General features: G+C 40.7%; 2 protein-coding genes across 2 annotated transcripts; both read right to left on the bottom strand.

Annotated features, from left to right (window-relative positions):
- Positions 1 to 592: 592 nt before the first annotated feature.
- Positions 593 to 2,906, bottom strand: l(2)dtl (lethal-(2)-denticleless). The gene is made up of 2 exons (XM_065232081.1): positions 2,849 to 2,906; positions 593 to 2,786 (listed from the first exon to the last, which is right to left on the bottom strand). Exons 1-2 carry the CDS (start codon positions 2,889 to 2,891, stop codon positions 688 to 690), a joined length of 2,142 nt encoding a protein of 713 aa, XP_065088153.1. The 5' UTR covers positions 2,892 to 2,906; the 3' UTR covers positions 593 to 687.
- An 11,440-nt stretch (positions 2,907 to 14,346) lies between these two features.
- Positions 14,347 to 17,231, bottom strand: LOC135709688 (zinc finger protein 723-like). Its single transcript, XM_065232080.1, has 2 exons — positions 16,997 to 17,231; positions 14,347 to 16,762 (listed from the first exon to the last, which is right to left on the bottom strand). Exons 1-2 carry the CDS (start codon positions 17,141 to 17,143, stop codon positions 15,878 to 15,880), a joined length of 1,032 nt encoding a protein of 343 aa, XP_065088152.1. The 5' UTR covers positions 17,144 to 17,231; the 3' UTR covers positions 14,347 to 15,877.
- Positions 17,232 to 22,006: the final 4,775 nt, after the last annotated feature.

The raw sequence follows: 22,006 nt of genomic DNA, 5'->3' as shown, positions 1-22,006 counted from the left end.
AGAGCTTAAAACTTTCCTAGTAACTTTGTTAGTTTAATTGTGTGGCAAGTCCAATCATATTCTGTGCCCAGGGAAGTCGGGAAACTTTCCAACCCAAAAAATTCCTAGAGCCGACCGGGAATCGAACCCAGTCGCCTCCAGTATGCATGGGCTTGCTTCATAGCTGACCCATTTACCGAATGAGCTAGGGGAAGCCGAACCATATTTATGAGGAAAAAAAAACTCCTTGTTTACATACAAATTCAAGCATAATTTATATTTCTTTAGTTTTTGGTAAAATACATCTCTAAAATATATACAAGCCTATCAAGCTAGTAGGACATCGAAGTAGTAGTAGGTAGGTACTTTAAGCTAAAGAATGGCCACAGTAGGGGCTTGAAATCTGTTTCACAAATTCACGTATTTATTCGCTACGTTTCCTCAGTCGATATAATTAGCTCATTTTTAATAAGAACACATCGTTGCGTTAAGTTTTCCCGATTAGTTTAGTGATAGTGTAACAACAATAGCAAGTGTTTGTGTTAGCTTGTTATCTTATAAGTAAAAATCATAAAAAAATGGTAAGTTGAAATGTTCGCGCAAAAAGCAATGTTAATTCGTCAAATTTTTGTCTGATTAGATAATGAAAAGAAGAAGAAAAAACGTAAGAAAAAAAAAAAGATTGTCAATTGAAGGAAAATTTTAAATTTACACATCGGTCCCGCTGCCGGTGGGAGTCTTGACGGTAAAAAATCGCAAAATCGACGTCTCCGGTGTGCTTGGTCGACTCGATCGGCTGCTAGGCGTTCGAGGTTGTCCGTCGATCGAACCGCACCGGGACGATCTCCGCCGGGGTGTGCTGGGCTGGAGGTGGTGGTAGCTTTGGTGATTGCTGCTGCTGGAAGAGGGATGATCTTCGGAGGTTTTCAACATTTGAAGTCGTGGGGAAAGTAGAAGGGACACTTCTTCGGAGCATGTTCCGTTGGTGGAGCTAGACTCGGTGCTTTTCGCGGCTTGGAGGAGCTTCTGTTTGCGAATTTTCGTTAGCCAATCGACGTTCTCCTTGAGCTTGCGTTTGTTGGCATTGCTAGAAACGTTGACCAGATGGGGAGCTTCTCCATCTAGGACAAAGTTCGGCAGGTTAATGGTCGGCGAAGATAAGCCATTGGGGAGTTTGCTGCAGCTGGGTTCGACACTCAGTTCGGGTGATTTGAGATTGAGGTCCGATATGGTCAGAGGGGATTTACTGCAGTATGATGGTGATTGGTCTTCGCTTTCCTCGAGGACGGTATGGAGACTCCGCGAAGAGCTCGAAGATGCGGCTATTTCCAGGGCTGCAAATCCGGACGATTTGCAGTTGTTGTTGGCAGGGCTGAACAGACGTCGTCCCCGGGTTTCGATGTTGGGTCGTTTGATTTCAACGTAGGAGGTAGATGGATCTTCCAGATCGTCGATGTTCATTTCCGAAAACGTTCGTTTGAGCGGGAGCTTCTTCTCGATGGTGTTGGGAGTCTTTTCATTTTCCTCGACCAGCCTTCGAATGGATCGTGGGGTAAACTCCAATGCTTTCAGTCGAACTTTGGCCGATTCCTTCCGGTAGCTATCACAATACTCAGCGTGACCCCTGTATTGCACCTTCGTGTCCTCGTCGATTTCCTCCGGACCTACTCTCCAGATCTTGTGCCTCGCATCGTCGCTGCATGTCACAATCCGAATATCATTGTGAGTTTGCATCCACGCAACACTTGTCACTTCCACCGTGTGCCCATCCAGCCGAACCAACGGTTTAGGATTGTCCACATTCCAAATGTAGCTCTTCTCATCGCTGGAACCGCTTATCAAATACTGTCCATCCGGACTCAGACACGATTTAATGTAGAACGTATCGTTCTTCAATCCGCTATACCTTTGGATCGGCTCTGCCGCATAAGTTGAAATATTATAACAATAGATATGATTGTCCATACAGTTCACGTACAGCCGGCTCCGGCTGTGGTCAATCAGGAGATTCGTGAAGCCCTTCAAGGTCGTCGTTCCGGCATAGGGAAAACTGTGCTTCGGCAGGGGATCCCGGTTGTGACTGGAGTAATGCCGTCGAACATCCCACACCTTAACGATACCATCTCCGGCACCGCACGAGATCAACGTGTTATCGTCCTGGAAGGCAAGGCCAGTTATACTGCTACTGCACACATTCGGTGGAATCTTTGGCGTCGCTCGCGTTCGCTTCCTATATCCAGAAGGCGTTCCCGGTCCCCCGGCGTGGCCACTGTAGATACAGTTATCCGCTCTCGGGGCCATAGTTGATCCGAAGAACGCCCTTGAGTCCCACAGTACAATTACTCCATCTCTTCCACCCGTAGCGAAGACCGCCGGATCTGTCCGCCTAAACGCCGCTGTCTTTACCGACCGTGAATGACCGTTGAATATCCGCTTGCACTCCAAACTTGATTCCGTCACCGAGAACAACCGCGCCGTATGATCTCCCGAAGCCGACACCAAGCTCATATGGCCCGGCATCCACTCGATATCGAACACGGCATTCATGTGGCACTGTTTTCCCTCCATTGCCCGCTCACCACCCGGTTCATCATTCCGCAGATTCGTATCTTGCAACGCTATCTTCCCGTCCTCGTTGGCAATGGCCAGAATATGTTCTTTTCCCTCGCATTTCGCAAACTTAGCCGCCAATATCGGTGGCGACGGATTGAAGTCCGATGTCAACAGTGACGGAGTAATTCCCTTCCAGCTATCCTGTTCGTGAACGGTCAACCGCGTCAGTGCCGAATCATACGACGCCGAGAAACCTGTAAACACACAAAATTCATGAAAATTCCTGTTCCACTAGCAAAACTAACTCCACTCTTACCGTTGCCCTGCTGCCGTCCGATTAAATTGAGAACCGTATTCATTTCCGCCGATTTCCGTCCAAATTACAATGCATAATCCAACTTTTTCGGTGCGTGTCCTTATCTGTTATGGTGACTGTTCATCCGGGATGTTTTGTGCGGGAAAATTTAGGCGGACTTCTTTGGCGCTCTTTGCTTTCACACTGTCTTTCGTTCGTTCGTTGGATGACTGACGACTGCTGCAACACTGGCGCACTTTTTTTTTTTCCCTTGCTGCTTTCTGTTGATGGTTGCTGACGAAACGCAATAACCAAAACAAAACTAACAGAACCCAGTCAAAGAAGCGGGAGGGAAAATGGACTTCGGGAAAAAAAAACTGCCAAAAGAAAAGCCGATGCTCGACTCGCGAACAAAATGACAGCTGGCTGGAGCGTTAGCGTTTGGCATCAGCGGAGGTACGAAGGCGACGCTTTTCGAGTGCAAGGTCGGTTTGAAAGATGGTGTTGTCAACAGTCTGCGATTTTCCGAGTCGACATAAGTTTTCATTTAATTTGTTAAAATGTTTGCCAATGAAATGAAATTTTCATTTCATTGGCAAACATGGTTTATTTGTTTTGTATTGAATAATATTGTGAAATGCAATAGTAAGCTTGAGTAAACAATAACAGCTGATTAATAATTAAAATGCTATGTTTTTAATCAAGTATTAATTGATTTAACGCCAGTTAACACCATTTATAGGGCCCTTTTGCCCTATAGGGGTTGGCACTCTTTGCAAAAAAAAAAAAAGATTTGAGACATTTTGAAAAAATCATAAACTGTTTTTGGCTCGATTTTTCGCAAGATTTAATTTGCTGATTTATGAAGGCAATGTTATGAATTTGCAAAACGGTGTATACACTTAATATAGCTCGGTAAAATCTTCAACAGCCGATTACCTCGGCATTTACTTTTGCTGATATCTCTGCAAAATATGTTTGTTAGCTGATATCCATAACGGCCGATTAAAATGTCCAGCGATCCCATCTGTCAAAACCATAGAAATGTTTTATCTAGATAAAAATAATTTGTCGGAAATAGGTTAGACACGAACCAACTCATAAATTTTGTACGCGTGTTCGTGGCTAATATTAAAAATTTTCCGCGAACACGGCAACAGATCTCAAATTTGTGCTTTGATCAATTTTAATTATAATTTGTATGATCATTCATGTCGGTTTGTCGGTGGTTCAATATTAAGGTGGCACTCTTGTCCAACCAGACCAGATAAAAAGTAATTTTGAAAACTAGAAGCATTTTAAAGCTACTCTTCCATATCTTGCCATGCCAAATCTTAAAAACTGCATCATCAAGCCCTTTTTTAAGATAGCGAGTTAAAGAGGCCTATCCAGCTTTCCATGCTCGGTAATGGCGGCCTGTTTGTATGAATAAATGTATCCTTCACTGTGCTTTTTGACACTATCTGGATGTTCGAATTTCAACCCCATCCCTTTCCCTCTCCCAGGAACAGTAGAAAATGGAACAACATACGCCCTCCAGTTAGTGTCAAAAAGCACAGTGAAGAATACATTTATTCATACAAACAGGCCGCCATTACCGAGCATGGAAAGCTGGATAGGCCTATATATATATTGTATCCCTATGTCTCTAACAGGGTACTATCCATTCATTTGGGCTAAAAAAACATGTTTTATAAAATTATGGCATAATAAGATATTATGATAATATTTTGTTTGTACAAAAAGAAAATATTGGGAAGTTTGTGAGACACATAATACCAGCCAATTCTACTACATGACAGTCGCAGATCACAGAAAAAAAATTGTTGAATATTAAATCCAACCAGGTCAATCCATCGGTTGTGTAATATAACCATATAACGTTGTACGATGTGCATCGATTTTGCGAACAAAATTACATTCATTGATGTAATATTGTGTCCGGTTTTTGCTATTAGATCATTATTTCATACATCAGCTTGAATTACATTCGATATTAAATTTTTTTTTTGCTGTGTAAGCGATTTGGTCATTTATTTTATCCACTCTTCGTGAAAAGGCGATCAGAAAATCGCTCATTGTGCCTCTGTTAAAGCTAAATTTGCAGGTTTGATTATAGTCGTTATACTCATTGTTGGATCGTTGAGTTTCGTTCGGATCCTCATCAGAAAAAGACGTTGTTTAGCCTTTTTTAAGCTGCAAAGCATATTCATTGAAATTCATTTTTTTAATTAGTATTGTAGTTACTTACGTTAAAGTATCCAAAGTATTATTGGTACTATCCAACAAAAAACAAATTCAATAAATTTGGTTTAATTAACTTGAAAGTATTATACTTTTTATTTGGAAACGGGACCTTGTTCTTGTGGGAAAACCAGCGAATCCAAACACATAAAGCAACCAACGATACAGACAAAACGGTTGCTACGACTACCATGACAAACTCGCTCTGTAACAAAGCTCGATCCGAGTGGTAGAAGGATAATGATATATTGCTTGCCTGCTTTGTTGCAATATACACGGATGAGGACATAGCTTGATATGAATCGGGAAAAGACATAACAAAAAAAAATCCCATTAACACACGTGTATCATCTTCGGCTTTACTTCGTGAAGCAGCTTGCCAACAATTTGCTCGTTTCCTTCTACCGCCTCGAATGAGTTGGGTCGCACGAGCTGCTTGTCATGAAAAAGAACGGTGAAGATTATATCATTATTGTTTTCCACTTCTGACATAGCGTTATTATTCGGTTCGTTGATCGCTTGTTATTTTGTCATTTGGAGATATTTTTGATTCCTTGGGGAAAACCGACCACCACCAGGTTACCACAGCGGAAAATATCCGACAAGAGGAGGACACTATACGGGCAATCGCGGTTCGAGGGAAGAAAAACAAACAACGGAATGCGGTCAAAGTATACTTTATTGTATCGCGGTACATTGGAGACTATTTATTTATCACGTATACTTTCTGTCTTTGTCGACTCACACTCAGTCAATATCGACTCAGTGGTGGCGTGCCCAAATATCGCCCCCACCAACACTCCTCCTCGATATTGGCACTACGACCAATCGTTGATCAGTCCAAAATCGTTAGAAAAACTTTTTCTTCACGCGTTCGATTAGCTCGGTCAGAAGAGCGACGACAAGATTGGAATCCATCTTCACCGACACAAAATTCTTCAGATCTGGATCCAATCGTTGAACCGGACAATCATGAAAAATCTCATCCGACTCCGAATACTCCTCCTGAACCATAGCTCCGTTCATCACCGAGTCATCAAGTTTCGAAACATTCCGACAATTCTTAATCATTCCAGGCCTGTACCATGCAAACTGACAGCTTTCCGTACAACGAGCTTCCTTGGTTAGCCTCGCACCCTGCGCCACGTTCAACTTGTACAGGTTTTCACTTAGTACGGCAACTGCAACCACTTTCCCTTTCGAACTAACAACTGTGCACTTCGACGAATCAAAATTCACCTTCAGGCCTTTCTGTGTCATCTTTCGCACCGACAGCAAGTTGCTATCCAGATTGGGAATCAATAATACATCTTTGAAGGTTATGTCTCTCACGCGTCTGTCACTATCGACGCACTTCACAATGCCTTCACCGATTCCGGCCGATTTCGTAACAGTTCCATCGGCCAAAATAACATCAATCTTCACAGATCTGTCCAAGTTTCGAAAGAACCATCGTTCGTCATGTGGCTTGAACAACCACTGTTTATATACCACAAACCACTGCACCGATTGCTTCCGATCGTGAAACAAATCGGGCTTTCGTTCTCGACAGCCTGTTTAGCTTTTCGCACACTTTTTTTTACCATTTTCTTCTTCGTTCTTCTCCCGTTGCAGCAATCCGCAATCACGACGAAAGTGGCCAGGCTTCCGACAATAGTAGCACACTTTTTCCTTTCGTTATTTGTTCTGCAACAACATCGCTTTTTCACCAAATTTACACGAACGTTCTCCAAGTCGTTCGACTCGTCGCAAATGCTCGTCAATCAGCTTCTGTTTCACGAACTCGATGGTCTGATCCGCATCCGAACGACTTTCCATAGCCGTCACCAATCCGCCGTATGATTCTGGAAGGCTGCGATAAATCATCGCCACTTTCAGAGGAGTTTCCATTTTCTGGCCAGCGCACGCCAACCGATCAAACAATTCCTCCAGCTCAACGAGATGTTCCTCCACACTCCCTCCTTCCACCATATTCAAGCTGCAGATCTTCCGAAGCAGTGACACACGAGAAGTCATCGACGCTTTGGTGTGGAATTTCTTCAATGCATTCCATGCATCCTTTGCCGATTTGGCGTTTTTCACTAACGTCAGCTGACTATCTTCAAGCAACAGAACGATAGTCGCCAACGCCTTTTGATCAGCCTTCGTCCAGGTGGAAGTAACAGGTTCCGGTTTCACTTCGTGCACCGCGAACCACAACTCGTCTCTTTTCAGCAGCATCTCCATCCGCATTTGCCAGCTGGATGCGGAATTATCACTTTCTCAGCCATTTTTCTTACTATTCAGAGAAACAGCACACGAAATGTTTATCAACACAAGCGATACAAACAAGCTTACGTACACTTTTATACGAACAAAACTGTTTTTTTTTACTCAACCCGGTGATTGCAGCAACTCAATCCAGAAACTGTTCGTTCTCGCTTCGCACCGGCCAATAAACAAACGAACACAGCCCACTCAACCTATAGCGCTCTTCTCCAGCACGCCGAAAGCAAACCAAAAAAATGCTTTCACGACCAACACGCAATTTTCAACAGATAAACACTATTCTTCGACCTCATCTGGGCCCATAACCTGTGGGAAAACCCGAGGGGGGTGACACATCTAAATCTCAATTCTAGATGCTCGAAAAATCTCACACCAACGAATCAATCTTCTAAAAATCTTCTTTCATTTCTCGCATCTACTTGCATCGCGCATCATCTTTTTGCAGGAAATCTCCAAAATCGTGATAAATCTTCTTTCTATCTACTCAGCTAGCCACAGCAAAACATAATATTTCCTGCATCGTAGATAGAGTCGTCCCCCTCGGGAAAACCGACCACCACCAGGTTACCACAGCGGAAAATATCCGACAAGAGGAGGACACTATACGGGCAATCGCGTTTCGAGGGAAGAAAAACAAACAACGGAATGCGGTCAAAGTATACTTTATTGTATCGCGGTACATTGGAGACTATTTATTTATCACGTATGCTTTCTGTCTTTGTCGACTCACACTCAGTCAATATCGACTCAGTGGTGGCGTGCCCAAATATCGCCCCCACCAACAGTTCTGACGTTTGCTCCCAAGTTGGCTGCCAACGTGTTGACGTAAGCTGTCAGGCAGAGGCGAGATCTTCCAATGCCGAGGGAACCAACTGCGACCGAGGAGTAGATGTGACAGTGCTGCTAGTGCCCGCAACACTCATAGTCTGGCGGATAGAATCTCGGGAACTAATTGAGCTGTCAAATAGCGGAACCAATCGAGCTAATCACGACCAACTACAGAAAAGAGCACATCGGCTATTGCAAACAAAACTTCGGAAACCCTTTTCTCGTGACTCAAGGCTCGCCTACGCAAACTAACACCATCTTTGGGTTGAGGAAAGTTTCCCCTATCCGATGATGCAGGTAATTTGCGTTCGATTGGCGAGGAAATAATCAGTGTTGGGAAAATATCAAAAAATCAAATCTCACCAACGCCCAAGATCACGCTTGATTTTCGTAGACAAAAATCAACAAGCAAACAACTGCGGTTGATTTTGCAAACTGTGATATCGCAGCTCGGAATATCAAGCTAACAAAACTCACCAGCTGCAAATTTCAACAAACTGTGGTGAGATTGAGTTTCATGATTTTTGCTTTACACCCGAATGCAACCGAAATGTCCATAACGGCTGGCAGCAGTCACTTCGTGTCTGCCATCGGTGAAGAGTAAAAAGAGATAGCAAACTATACTTTCTCTTTCTAAAGTGGACTTTACACGATTGCTTTTATTGACAATAATCGTATTGTCAATACATTAAATATTGACGTCAATACATCGGTATTGACAATATTTCTGTATTCACATCATCAATATTAATGTCAATAATTCCCCTTCGCGTCAATATATTGATACGTGTGGGGTTTGCTTAAGAAAACGATGTGCAACGGAATCATTTTTGTGTCGAGTCAACTCTCAGCTTGTTTTATGCACGTTGTGAATAGTCTCGCAATATCAAAGGGCTTCTAAAATCAATATCAAGCATGATATTTTGTTCCAATATCAAGCGTGATATCAACAATCAATACGAAACTAACGATTTTAAATTGGCTCACCACTTCAGTAGCCTATTGGTCCCAAGCAAACGATTAACGTACCCTATTCTAGTTGAAATTCTATTACTACACTATGTTTGTTTTGATTCGCTATGAAAGTTTGACAGATAACATCAGGGGTGTGTGGATTCATGCAGAACATGCAGGGGTGAGTGAAATAGCTTGGGACTGCTTGGGACCGTTGTTCTGCCAAAAATAATAATGATTTTCTTCGGGACCCAGTGGTCTTAGAGTTACCTCTATGGTGATATTGCGAGCGCATGAGAGCGGAAAAATATCAATTGATTTTTGATTTTGTCAACACTGGAAATAATAATCAACGTTTTGTTTATACAAGTTGATAGTACCATAGAGGTAACTCTAAGACAAGTAGGTCCCGAAGAAACGTGCTCAACTTTTTGGCTCACCTCTGGTACTATCTTCGGTCCCAAGCTTGTCGAATCACCCCTCGAAACATAGGAAAAACCAATAACCCCTCATTTTATCTGTCAAAATTTCATAGCGAATCAAAACAAACATTGCGTAGTACTAGAATTTCGACTAGAATAGGGTACGTTAATCGTTTGCTTGGCACCAATAGACTACTAAAGTGTTGAGCCAATTTAAAATCGTTAGTTTCGTATTGATTGTTGATAGTACCTTTTCAACTGAGGGTCTAAAATATATTGAATTGGTTCCGCTTTTTGATAGATCGAAATTCTATATGTTATTATTCCATAATTTCATAAAACATGTTTAAAGTCAAAATGAATGGAAGTCACCCTGGTTTCTGGTAATGACATCAAAAATCGCTATATACAGATAGATAATTGCCCTGTCGATCATCAGATTCAGCTAACAAACAGGAATTTTGCCGAGATCTCAGCTAACAAACATAAATTAAGCTGAATCTCAGCAAATTTTTCACTGAGATCCAGTAAAATAAAATACCGAGCTGCTCGGTGGTGCCCATCTCGGCAAAAAATCTAAGTATGTACTCATCGATATCCAAAAAATGGAACAGTAATTGATAGAGACTAAGCATGATACAGGTAAATTGAGAAACTTCACCTAAAGAAAAAAATCACCATTCTAACGCCATTACATAATTGTATATAGAGCTGAACTGCTTTTGTAAACAATGACTTCTCTCGATGATTTCTAGAAACTCAATGCTCGCCCAAGCAAATCAATATCACCATCAGGTAGGGGAAGTCTTCCCTTACCCGATGGTTAGGTTGATTTGCGTGGATGCGCCTTGAATTCCTAGAAATAATCGAGATAAGTCATTGTTTACAAAAGCTGTTAGGCCCTAATTCCAGCTCTATCTAGATATGCGATTTTGTGATAGCTCACTTACCGAAGAAGAATCCATGTCAATGACGGAGTCCTGAATTAAGCCTGACAAAATCTAATCAGTATTAAAAAATTATAAATTTGACTACGGATTTCCGGATAAACTGACGCGATTGGTCAAGGCGACGACGAGGGCGCCGATGGATCGAGTGATGTGCGTTGTTCGAGTATCGGGGACACTCTCAAGTCCTTTTGAATCTGGAAGGAGCTTACAGCATGGTGATGGACTTTCGTGTCGGCTATTTAACATCGCGTTAGAAGGTGTGATCAGAAGAACTGGCATAGACACGAGTGGCACGATCTTCAGGAAGTCCATACTGCTTCTTGGCTTCACCGATGACATCGACATTATGGCACGGAACTTTGAGACGATGGCGGAAACGTACATCAGACTGAAGCTAGGCGGATTGGTCTTGCCATCAACGCATCGATGACAAAATAGCCTCCCACCACGAGCTCAGATTGACGGTGACGAAATCGAGATGGTCAACGAGTTCGTGTATTTGGACTCACTGGTGACCGCCAAAAATGATGCCAGCAGAGAAATTCCAATACGTGTTATGGCAGAGAATCGCGCCTACTTTAGACTCCAGAGGACGCTCCGGTCGATTAAAGTTCGCCGCCGCATGAAGCTGACTATCTCCAAGACGTTGATTAGACCGGTGGTCCGCTATGGCCACGAGACCTGGACTATGCTCGTGAAGGTGTTGCGTACCGTCTACGGCGGAGTGCAGGTAGATGACCAGTGGCGTTTCCTTAGCCTCAATCTACCTGGTCTAAGATTTTGTGACAAGCAATGCATTAGGTATCCAGCTTTCCATGCTCGGTAATGGCGGCCTGTTTGTATGAATAAATGTATCCTTCACTGTGCTTTTTGACACTATCTGGATGTTCGGGTTTTGACCCCTCCTTTTCCCTCTCCCAGGAACAGAAGAAAATGGAACAACATACGCCCTCCAGTTAGTGTCAAAAAGCACAGTGAAGGATACATTTATTCATACAAACAGGCCGCCATTACCGAGCATGGAAAGCTGGATAGGAAAAACGGGGGGGGGGGGGGTAAATTTCTCCTCGATTTAGCGTGACATAATGCATGGGCCCTAACGTAAGAACTACACGACACTCACAAGACGCGACGCGAGACAAGACACAATACTTATCGTTCTTACAACGTTATAATAAATTAAAATTTACCTTTCTGAGAATTTTGAATGGGTACGAAAAGGAGTTCTTGAACAAAATTCTCCGAAAACACAAACGAAAGAAGCACCGACAAAATATAACCACACTATAGAACCGGTGGGAGAAGAAGTAAAAAGAATCAGTCTGCCGTTCTATCCCAAAATCACAAACCCAATCAAATCCACACTCAAGCGACAAAGACTTCAGGTAGTACACAAGAGCGACTACACTTTGCGTGACTTGTTGTGTAACCTGAAGGATAAGGTTCCACCGGATGAACAGTCTGGAATTTATCAAATTCCCTGCAAGGACTATCCTTCGGTCTATATCGGACAAACGCGCCGCAAAGTAAAAGTCCGCTTAAAGGAACATAAACACGCTGTAGACAACAAAAAACCCAATGAATCAGCCGTTGCGGTACACACAATTAGCTTAGACCATAACATTCCTCCCTATTCTGCGAGTCACGTGACTCTCTCTCACCGGTGAGGTGACAATAGTCACCTCGTGTGAGGTGACTCTCCATTTGATTTACATGGAGAGTCACCTCACACGAGGTGACAATTGTCACCTCACCGGTGACAGAGAGTCACGTGACTCGCAGAATAAGGGGGATTGACTGGGAAGGTGCAAAAATCATCAAAACCGTCAGAAAAGCTTCACATCTAAACGCATGGGAATCATCATTTATCACCAATACTGCTGAACCATTGATGAATGAAGATGACCCCCCATTATATCCTGCCTTTTCAAGCTGACAAATCTGAGAATCCAGTAGCTTCTCTTCTCTTCTTATTGGACGTGTACGGAACAACGTATGAACACAAACGAAGTGACAGACGGAGCGGCTCGAAAACTTTGGTGACTAACCTTCTATTGCAATTTTTCAGTGTACCACATGGCAACACCACTACTACTGGATTGTACCACATGGCAACACTACTATTGGATTGCACTAGCATTTTCACCAAATGTACTAGAATATTTTGGTTCTATCTCTTTCACTCTACTCAAAACTGAAATGCATAAAAAAATGACAAAATGATACGCACTTTTTGCACACTGTCAAAGAATCATTGTACACAAAATCAACTTTGTTCAAATCAAAACAAAAAAACTAACCCATCTGGTTGATGATGGCACAAGCTTCCAAGAAAATTCTATTACAGTGAACCACATTATTTAAATGGATTTCTTCGCCAGTAAGTCGTCTGTCACTTCGTTTGTGGTATGAACATCCTGAGTAATCAGTCGGACATTGTCCCGTAGATGGGCAACATCACGCCCGAAACCGGTCGACAGAAAAGTAATTTTTAATTTATTTTAACGTTGTAAGAACGATAAGTGTTGTGTCTTGTCTCGCGTCGCGTCTGGTGAGTGAATTGAACCAGCTGCTGGGAGAACCATCCACATTTAAAAATTGAGCGACTACGGAAGGCTAGGCCGGAATGCCGGAATGCCGGATGACGACCCATTGAAAATGGTTCTCAAAAGCGACCTCAAAAGGAACAAGAAGAAGAGGCACGCAGCGGGAAAGTTGTATCGACCAAGTAGAAGGCGACCTGCGGACCCTTCGCAGACTACGAGGCGACGTGTGGCCAACCGGTCCGCACTCGTGTTTATTTCGGTTACCATGGGGACGTAATTTGTGATTAGCCCCGGTCCCTTTCAAGTTGTATCATTATTTATGTACGGCCTTAAATTTGAAATTGCGTTTCACATTCATCTAGTGATGGCTGATTTTCATTCGAATAATCGATTAATCGATTAACGAACCGAAAAGTGAAATATTTGTAATCGGTTATATCATGCTGATATAAGCATTAACTTCTCCAGAGGATCATCACCCATCGTTTCAAACATATGCTGCACTTTCATTGGTGGAAAAATGACAGCACAGCGAACAAAACATAATCGATTAGATGTTAATCGAATAATTAAAAAATGGGACATCTCTGATTTTGGTGTGACTGTTTTGATAAAAAATAGCGCAAAATTAACCACTTCATTCGAGCAGATAAAATGACGTTTACTACCACTCGAACTTTGAAATGAAACATTATTTTGAGATTTTTTCTTCTAGAACCTCGAGAAAAGTAGCCAACATTTGTGCGTTTCATAAAAAAAATAGAAATTAGTTGGTCCAGTTTTGTAAAATCGCTGGTAGAAAGTCACGCCAAAACTGCTTGACAAAGTGGTCAATTGGCGTTGACGGCGACTCTGTAGCTCTTTACTTATCTTATGGCGGACTTTGTACTATCCTTTCACTTCACCGAAAATTCCCATAAGAAACTGTCTAAATTTGCTAGAAGAGCAAATTTTTCGACGGTGCCGTCAACGCCAATTCCATCTCTACCGAGGGGGTAGCAAAGCCACAAAATTACCTTGCATACGGGGGTATTCATTGGATGAAAGGGACCGTGAAAGAGGACACTAAAATATAAAGTTTTTGTTCCAACTGTTTCATCTTATCTTAGTATTCTTCTTTGGTGCGGCCATGGATGTGGAGTGGAGACAACTTCTTCAAACAGCAGAGGACATCAAGCCTGATTGGATGGATGGATGAAGATTGAATTAATAAAACGGCTTTTACTTACTTACATGTCTTGATTGATATATTTGCCAAAATTTAAAATTAACAATACAAAAAAATTACACACTCCGGTGGTGTAGTGGTAAGCGTAATTGCCTCTCACCCCAAAAGGCCTGGGTTCAATCCCAGTCGGCGCCACCGGGATTTTCTAAGGCATAAAATCTCTGATCACACCTTTCTTTGGAAGGGAAGTAAAGCCGTTGGTCCCCGTTGCATGAGTTGATGGGTCGATAGGTAGGGTCCAGGTGTGGGAGCTGCCTCCCCTACGTCGGTTGCATTGGTACTCCAGTACGGAAAACTAAAGAGACTGAATTGGGTAAAGAGACGACATCTTATCCATTTGATAGGTCTTCTTATCGATTGGAATAACACTTTTCCTATGACTTTGACAGATAATCGGAATTGTTCCAATTTTGACATGCCGCCTCTTTATTAATTCAGCCTCTTTACGGAAAACAAGATCGACGGAAAATATGGACCAACAGGTCTGTGCCATAAAAAAGGAGAAGATCGACGGAAAACAAACCAAGGGGATAAAATACACACAATAGTGCAATAGCAAACATGAAAACTGGTAAAATCAAGGGTGAGCATCTGGCAAATAGGGGAAATGGCTCTAATGTTGGCCTATGGATCTAAGATTGGGCCCATCGCTAAAAATCTGCTATTTGTCAATTTTATCTAGATGAACGCGTCATTAGGACGGTACTTATGGATATTTTTTACCGCTGTCGAACATTTCGTCGATTGCTGAATTTATGTATTGGCCTAAATTAGAGGCATTTTGGCCGACATTACATCAATTTCCCCTACATAGGAATAAATTTATTGGGACGATTTTCCGACAATATAAACAGTATGCTTGCTTTCGTTTCGCCAACAGAGCTAATGGGAACTTATTTGATTTGCATTTTACATTCAGAGTTGCTTAGTAGCATTATATTCATCATTTCATATACTAAATCCTGTTCTTAAATATTCGGAAAAGCAGTTGTTAATGAATCCGTAAACTTAATGTTTTTTCCAAAACATTTATTTATGGAAAATACGGTTCGAACGAAAACGAAAATATGGGCGAATATTTAGTTGCAAGTTGTGAATTAGTGGATTTCAATACCGAAGAATGCGAGTCTGTTCCTTCCAGTACCACTTTAATATTGCTAGTTAAAAAAAAAACTCTTAACTGAATATGACAACCGATGTCTACTAATTGCATGCACTCTTACTGCCGTTCGACGTTGCGGTAGCCACTGACAGATATTTTTTTCCGAACATTCGCCATAAGTTCAAATCATATCACTACTACGAGTACCTATTCCACCAGCTTCTAACCTTCTTAATAGCAAGTAAAGTCTGCGTATCAGTTATAAACCAAAATTTATTGACCTGGAATTGAATGAATCACACATCGATCATGTTTCCAATTGTTCACTAAGAATGTTAAACGTGGTGAAACAATAACTTACATTGTAATTACTATTTAACATCAGTTGCATGTGTCATCCTCTACCCCTAACTCAGCCGGGGGCGTTGGTTAAGTAGAATAGTAGAACCGTAGAGTAGTTTTAGAACTGAACATTCCCGAGACATGTTATTAGAATTCAGAAATGGTTTTAATGATTTTCAGTTTTTCTGTGGTACACGAGGTGATCGCATGTTGAGAAATCCTTTTTACACACCTTACACCAGTATTTGTCCCGTACAATTTGACGTTTGTGGCGCTCCAACCCCTCCGCTGAGGTAAATCTAGTTCTACAATGTTGACATGCATGACTTAACTCCTTATGAACCTTCGCGTGACGATTCATGTTGGTGCGAGTTCTGAACATAAGGCCACAATCTTTACATTTGAATGGCTTTTCCTGCGTGTGAATTCGGATGTGATTTTTCAAGTCGATAGGATATTTGAACCCGCTACCACATTCTTTGCAAAAATATTTTCTTTGTAACTTGTGTCTGTAAATGTGCGTCCTGAGTAAAGACATCTTAGCGAATGCTTTCGGGCACAATTCGCATTGATATGTTTCATTGTGGGTCAACATATGCTCATCAATATCATTAAAGTACATTTTGCATATTCTGCAGCGTTCATTCTTCCTTTTCTTTCTGCTTGCATTATTGCCGCGTTTGGGCTGTATTGATTCATCTTTATCAGTCTCGTTCAACAGTTTAACATGATCCTGTTCCTCGCCGGTGGGCTTTTGGATAATGCTAGTTTTGCCAACTTCTTCAACGTTCTGGTATTTTATGTTAGCGCTAGAATTGAATGGCAGAACAGGATCAATCATACGGTTGTCATTTTCAGCAGAATCCTTTATTTCACGTTCTGCTGGAACTTGCTGCGGATCTGATCTTTTAGTTGTCTGACCATTTTGGAGAAACATCTCATTGAATACACAATCATTAGTGCGGCACATTTCAATGAACGATTCGAAATCTTCTAAAGTGGCCTTGCATTCGAAACATAACGAAGCTGGAGCGTTTGGAGCATCAACGATCTGAAGCAAAATATTGCGATAAATTCAATTATCTATTCATACTTATAGCGAATTCGTGTTTGATTCAGTTTTAATCCGGGTGAACCCGAGCTAAGTGCCTCAGTTCAAGCCAGGTTACAAAATTAAACGATTAAGAGGATGATGGGCACCTATTTTGATTCCCGCGATTCAGGTTGAAAGTGAATCAAATGTAATTCAGTTTTATAAATACCTCCAGTTCAGGTGTTTACAAACCTTCAATGATATTAGACTGCCAATCCATTCATCTAGAGATGGGTAGTCGCTTCCGAAAATTGGTTGATGTTGTTCTCGTTCCATGAAGCATAAGCGGCAAATCGATCTGGAAGATTTTCCTTTTCTTATCACTATCATTGTGGCCATTATGATGGGTTGTTATTTGGATATAATATTCAATATTAATCACAAAAATTGTAATTTTAATCACGAAAGAAAATATCGTGATGCTTTGTACACCTTCGAATAATAGACACTCAGCAAAAAACAATAAAGAATGGTGAGTTCCTACACTGTACCAAAAAATCATCCTGTGTTCGAATGAAACCTCAGACCATTCAAATCGACAGAGTTGATAAGAAGAGTTCTGGAGTCCTTTTTGATTGGGTCGTATGTAACATTTATGTCAATTAGAGAGACGAGGTGTTTTGTTTTGGTGAACAAAACATTGTTTCTATTTTCAATGAGAAGGATAATTCTTTCAAAATTCCCATTAACTAACATCTCAGAAGTGTTGCTATCAACTGAGTAAGGTATTGATAGCGTTTCTGTTGAAAATCAAACGTTTTTTAACCAATCAATATTATACGACCTTTTGCATGCTCTGTTTTTACATTCGACCATGCGCTTTTTAGCGGTTTAAAAATGTATTATTATGAGTAATTATTCACAAAAAACTTAGTTATCGTTTTATAGACCACCCACAACCACTTAACATTGAATATTTGCAAAATTTGCACTTTTATTAGGAAAAAACAACAGGTCTTATGTACAGTTTTTACGCTTCTGTCAAATATGTTACATACGACGATTGACAATCCCATAGAAGTTAGGTGTCGTATGTAAAATTGAGCTATGTTTTGGTCTGTTGGTACACACAAAGAAAAATCGTTGCTAAAATTTAAAAAAAACCATTGGTAGAAATAAAAGTTTGCATTGGTTCTTTTTGGTAGAAAGCGGTTAGCTTTCAAAATGAAAGTCAATACATTATCAAATCAAAAGTTTCCCGATTACTACTTTTAAAAGTTTCAACTTTCAAACTGAATTGTACTAATGTCAAATGAAAAGCATGACAGTGTTAAAATTAAAACCAAATTATTTTCAACCTTTTGAAATTAAATGTTGTATTAGTATTGTTAAAAATAAACGTTTTCAGTTTAAAAACCAGTGTTTTCAATGTAATAACATCGTTTTTCATTTCAAAATCTATTAAAATTTGATTGGTGAGGAAGTATAAATATAAAATTTAAATAAAAAATGTATTTACTCGATATAACAATAACAATAAATTCATTAGGTATGTCTTCTCTTCCCGATACCAAGATGAACTGATGCTGAACTTGTTCAGCCATTTTTACTCCTCCGATCCACATGAGGGGAACACCGGAACAGACATTGAGGATGGTGTAACGGAATCGGTAACGGGCATTTGGTGTGACATCAATCACATCAGTCCGATGAGATCAAAATCGTAAAAATCCGGAGCCCGATATCCGTCAAACTCCGCTATATTTGTCAGCAAATCCATCGATAGCTTCTAGGAGGATCAGAACTGATGCGAACCGTCTTCGGAAGCAGCATTCTGGTTCCGGTACTGCAAAAGTTAAACGAATGAAAACCATCATCGAACCATTTCCAAAACTTCTCACCTTGGTGATTTCCTCCTGAATTGCTTGGACTGTTTCCCTCGGTCTGCCGTGATAATTGCCTTCAATCCGTCGAAAATAAGCTAGCGGAGGCATGCCAGAAACGCGATTCCGGGGGTTGAAAGAAACCGGTGAAAGTAAAGTGTGGGAATCTGCTTGTTTTGAGTCGAATTTGGCGGTAAACAGAAGTCCAGTGCTTCCAACAACTTTGCTCTGACGAAGTATTTTTGATAGTACTACAACTTTTATTTAAAAAAAAATGCACTTTTACAAGTCGAAATTGGAAGAAACACTTTTAAATCAAAAAATCAATTTTCATTTTGAATATTTTCTCAGTTGAAACCTCGGTTGAAACTACGAATTTTGCGAAACTTTTAAATTGAAATTGCATTATTTTCATACCAACAATTTTTTCTTCTTTCTGTGTACATACGATGAATAGTTTTTTGACGATAAAATGAAACAGAATGATGTAGCGGGCGCAAGTTTTGCCTACAGTATGAGTAAGCAGAGTAGCAACAATCAATACGAAACTAACGATTTTAAATTGGCTCACCACTTTAGTAGCCTATTGGTCCTAAGCAAACGATTAACGTACCCTATTCTAGTCGAAATTCTAGTACTACGCAATGTTTGTTTTGATTCGCTATGAAAGTTTGACAGATAAAATGAGGGGTTATTGGTTTTTCCTATGTTTCGAGGGGTGAATCGATTAGCTTGGGACCGAAGAGAGTACCAGAGCTGTGCCAAAAAGTTGAGCACGTTTCTGCGGGACCTTCTAGTCTCAGAGTTACCTCTATGAGAGCTCGTATGAGAGTAGTGTCTGGTAGCATTAAAATGTCAATTTATTTAAATTTGTTACATACGACCCAATCAAAAAGGACTCCAGAGTTACGCAGAGTGAAGCTTGCAACACTGATGTCTATCAATGGACATTTTTTTTTTTATTATTTTGGCAACCTTTGTTTTTGTTAACACCTCGGATGACTTCACCTGGTTTGTGAAAGTTTCCTCTAGTTTCGTTTACAAGGGTTTATGCATATATTATGTCACGCTCTAAGGGGGGAGGGAGGAGGGTTTAAGATTTTGTGACAAGCAATGAATTAGGTATAGGAAAAACGTCACGATAGGGGGGGAGGGGTAATTTTTTGCTCAATTTAGCGTGACATAATTAACTCGATAATTAATGCATGGGCCCCAATACTTCCCATGCATCAGAGTCAGCTTGTCTACTATGCTCGATAGGTAGACGGTTTGACAGTTCGATAGGTAGATTTTGGTTTCAGTTTGTGTAACTTTTCTATTATCAACTCTGCAAATCGAAACAACTCGGGATTGGTGCAAAGATCACTGATACCCTTTTCCGAGGTGGATGACTCTATCTATGATGCAAAAAAGATTGTGTTTTGCTGTGGCTAGCTGCGCGCACGCTGAGTAGATAGAAAGAAGATTGATGACGATTCTGAAGATTTCCTGCAAAAAGATGATGAGCGATGCAAGTAGATGCGACAAATGAAAGAAGATTTTTCGAAGATTGGTTCGTTAGTGTGAGATTTGTTGAGCATCTTAACTTGAGATTTAGATGTGTCGCCCCCCTCGCCCTTTTCATCTAATGCTTCTCGTTCTTTATCGATACTTGGTGCGTTTAACCACAGACAAACAGACGTAACGCTTTGAAAAAGTTTTTCTTGAAAACATAGTACCTCAAAACATAGGTCCTCAGTAACGACATCTCTCTTGCTTCTCGCGGAAAATAAGCTTGCTCGCTAACTCGCAAACAATATTGCATAAAAGTTCTATAGAATGTATAGAAACGTCAAAGTGATCCGATGCCAGCGCTGCGGCGAGTAGTTCGCGGAACTGATAATATTCAAATCGACCGTTAAATGCGTGAACGAAGATACACAATGAAGAGTTACGTCTGTTTGTCTGTGGTTTAACTTTGATTGGTTGGATCGAGATGTGCCGCAAGAGGATGTTTTGTGATTATGTGCTGTTTTAAGTTGGAGAACTTTCTGTAACGCATTTTGCACCTACCTTCCATGCAGGTGAAATGCACGAGATTTTTATTAAAATCTTTTCTACACAGCAAAAAAATGTAATATTGATCAATGTAATTCAAGCTGATGTATGAAATAATGATGTAATAGCAAAAAGCATATACAATATTACATCAATGGATGTAATTTTGTTCGCAAAATCGATGTACATCGTACAACGTTATATTACACACCCGATGGCAGAAGTTTGGATGTAATATTCAACAATTTTTTTTTCTCTGTGTATGTGATCAAAAATAAATATTTTTATTTTAAGCATGCTTTTTATGTTTAAAATATACAAAAATATTTTGAAATTATTTTAGCAATTGACAGAATATTTAAAATGGATAGCAAATAAATGGAAATCGGCAGACAGGGCATCTAAATTGCTGCTATTTTTCGGTGCCATTAAGGGTGGTCTATGGATGTTGGGATCTGGCTCCGAGATCTGGGGGCCCGTCGGGGTGGGTGTCCGCCCTAATAAAAATTGTATGGTTAATTTGCTTAACGACGTGTTCTGGGTATCATCCAAACCATTTATGGAATAGTTCAATAATTTGGGTTATCGTTCGTTTATGGTTATTTTTTATTAGGGCGGGGGTTCCAGTTTAGTAAAACCGGTGAAATTTTGTGATATTAGCGTCGTTTTGTCGTTTATGACGCTGGTCCTCATACCGGCCTCTGTTTTTCCTTCGACGTCGGGTGGGGGTGAGGATGATATGGGGATCGGCATCAGAAACGACGGAGTGACGTTGATATTGTGGGGTTCCACCGGTTTTGTCGAGCTTGGAACACTTGCTGGCGTGGGTTTCCGGACCCTCTACTCTACTTCGCCGCTTGAATCCCGTTTTCGGTTGAGTTGGCTGAATGTAAACAACAAGGAAAAAAGGACACGCCAAAAATTGTTTCCACAGATTATGTATTGTTGAAATAAACCTAAATAAACATGCTTTTTAATTTAATTTAAACATACATATTTTTGTTGAACACATGTTTTCAAATTACTTTCAACTATTCCTATTTTTATATAATGAACATAGAGGAAATGGTTCTAATGTTGGCCTATGGATCTAAGATTGGGCCCATCGCTAAAAATCTGCTATTTATCAATTGTATCTAGATGAACGCGTCATTGGGACGGTACAAATCTCGATGAACATTTCAAATGGTCCTATCTGCTTTGATCGATTCTCTTCATAGACTTTCTCTTTTCATAACCGCTGCTATGCAAACAGATTTCGCGCTAATTCTACCACATAGTTTGATAAAGGAGGTTCTTATCTAGCGTCCAAAACGTCAAATACAACAGGGAAAGGTTTTGC

The sequence above is a fragment of the Ochlerotatus camptorhynchus genome, unplaced genomic scaffold (assembly GCF_037179485.1).
Source record: "Ochlerotatus camptorhynchus isolate MF236.1 unplaced genomic scaffold, CSIRO-AGI_Acam_v1.1 ptg000361l, whole genome shotgun sequence".
In the NCBI taxonomy this organism is placed as follows: Eukaryota; Metazoa; Arthropoda; class Insecta; order Diptera; family Culicidae; genus Ochlerotatus; species Ochlerotatus camptorhynchus.
The sequence above is the reverse complement of the archived record's forward strand: the minus strand, read 5'-3'. Positions and strand labels throughout refer to the sequence as shown.

Bases quoted from the DNA above. Each gene is read 5' to 3' on its own strand.
- LOC135709688 (XM_065232080.1), bottom strand. From the start codon at position 17,143: ATGGCCACAATGATAGTGATAAGAAAAGGAAAATCTTCCAGATCGATT. The intron at 16,763-16,996 runs GTTTGTAAACAC...ATTTTGCTTCAG, and splicing joins GCAGTCTAATATCATTGAAG to ATCGTTGATGCTCCAAACGC.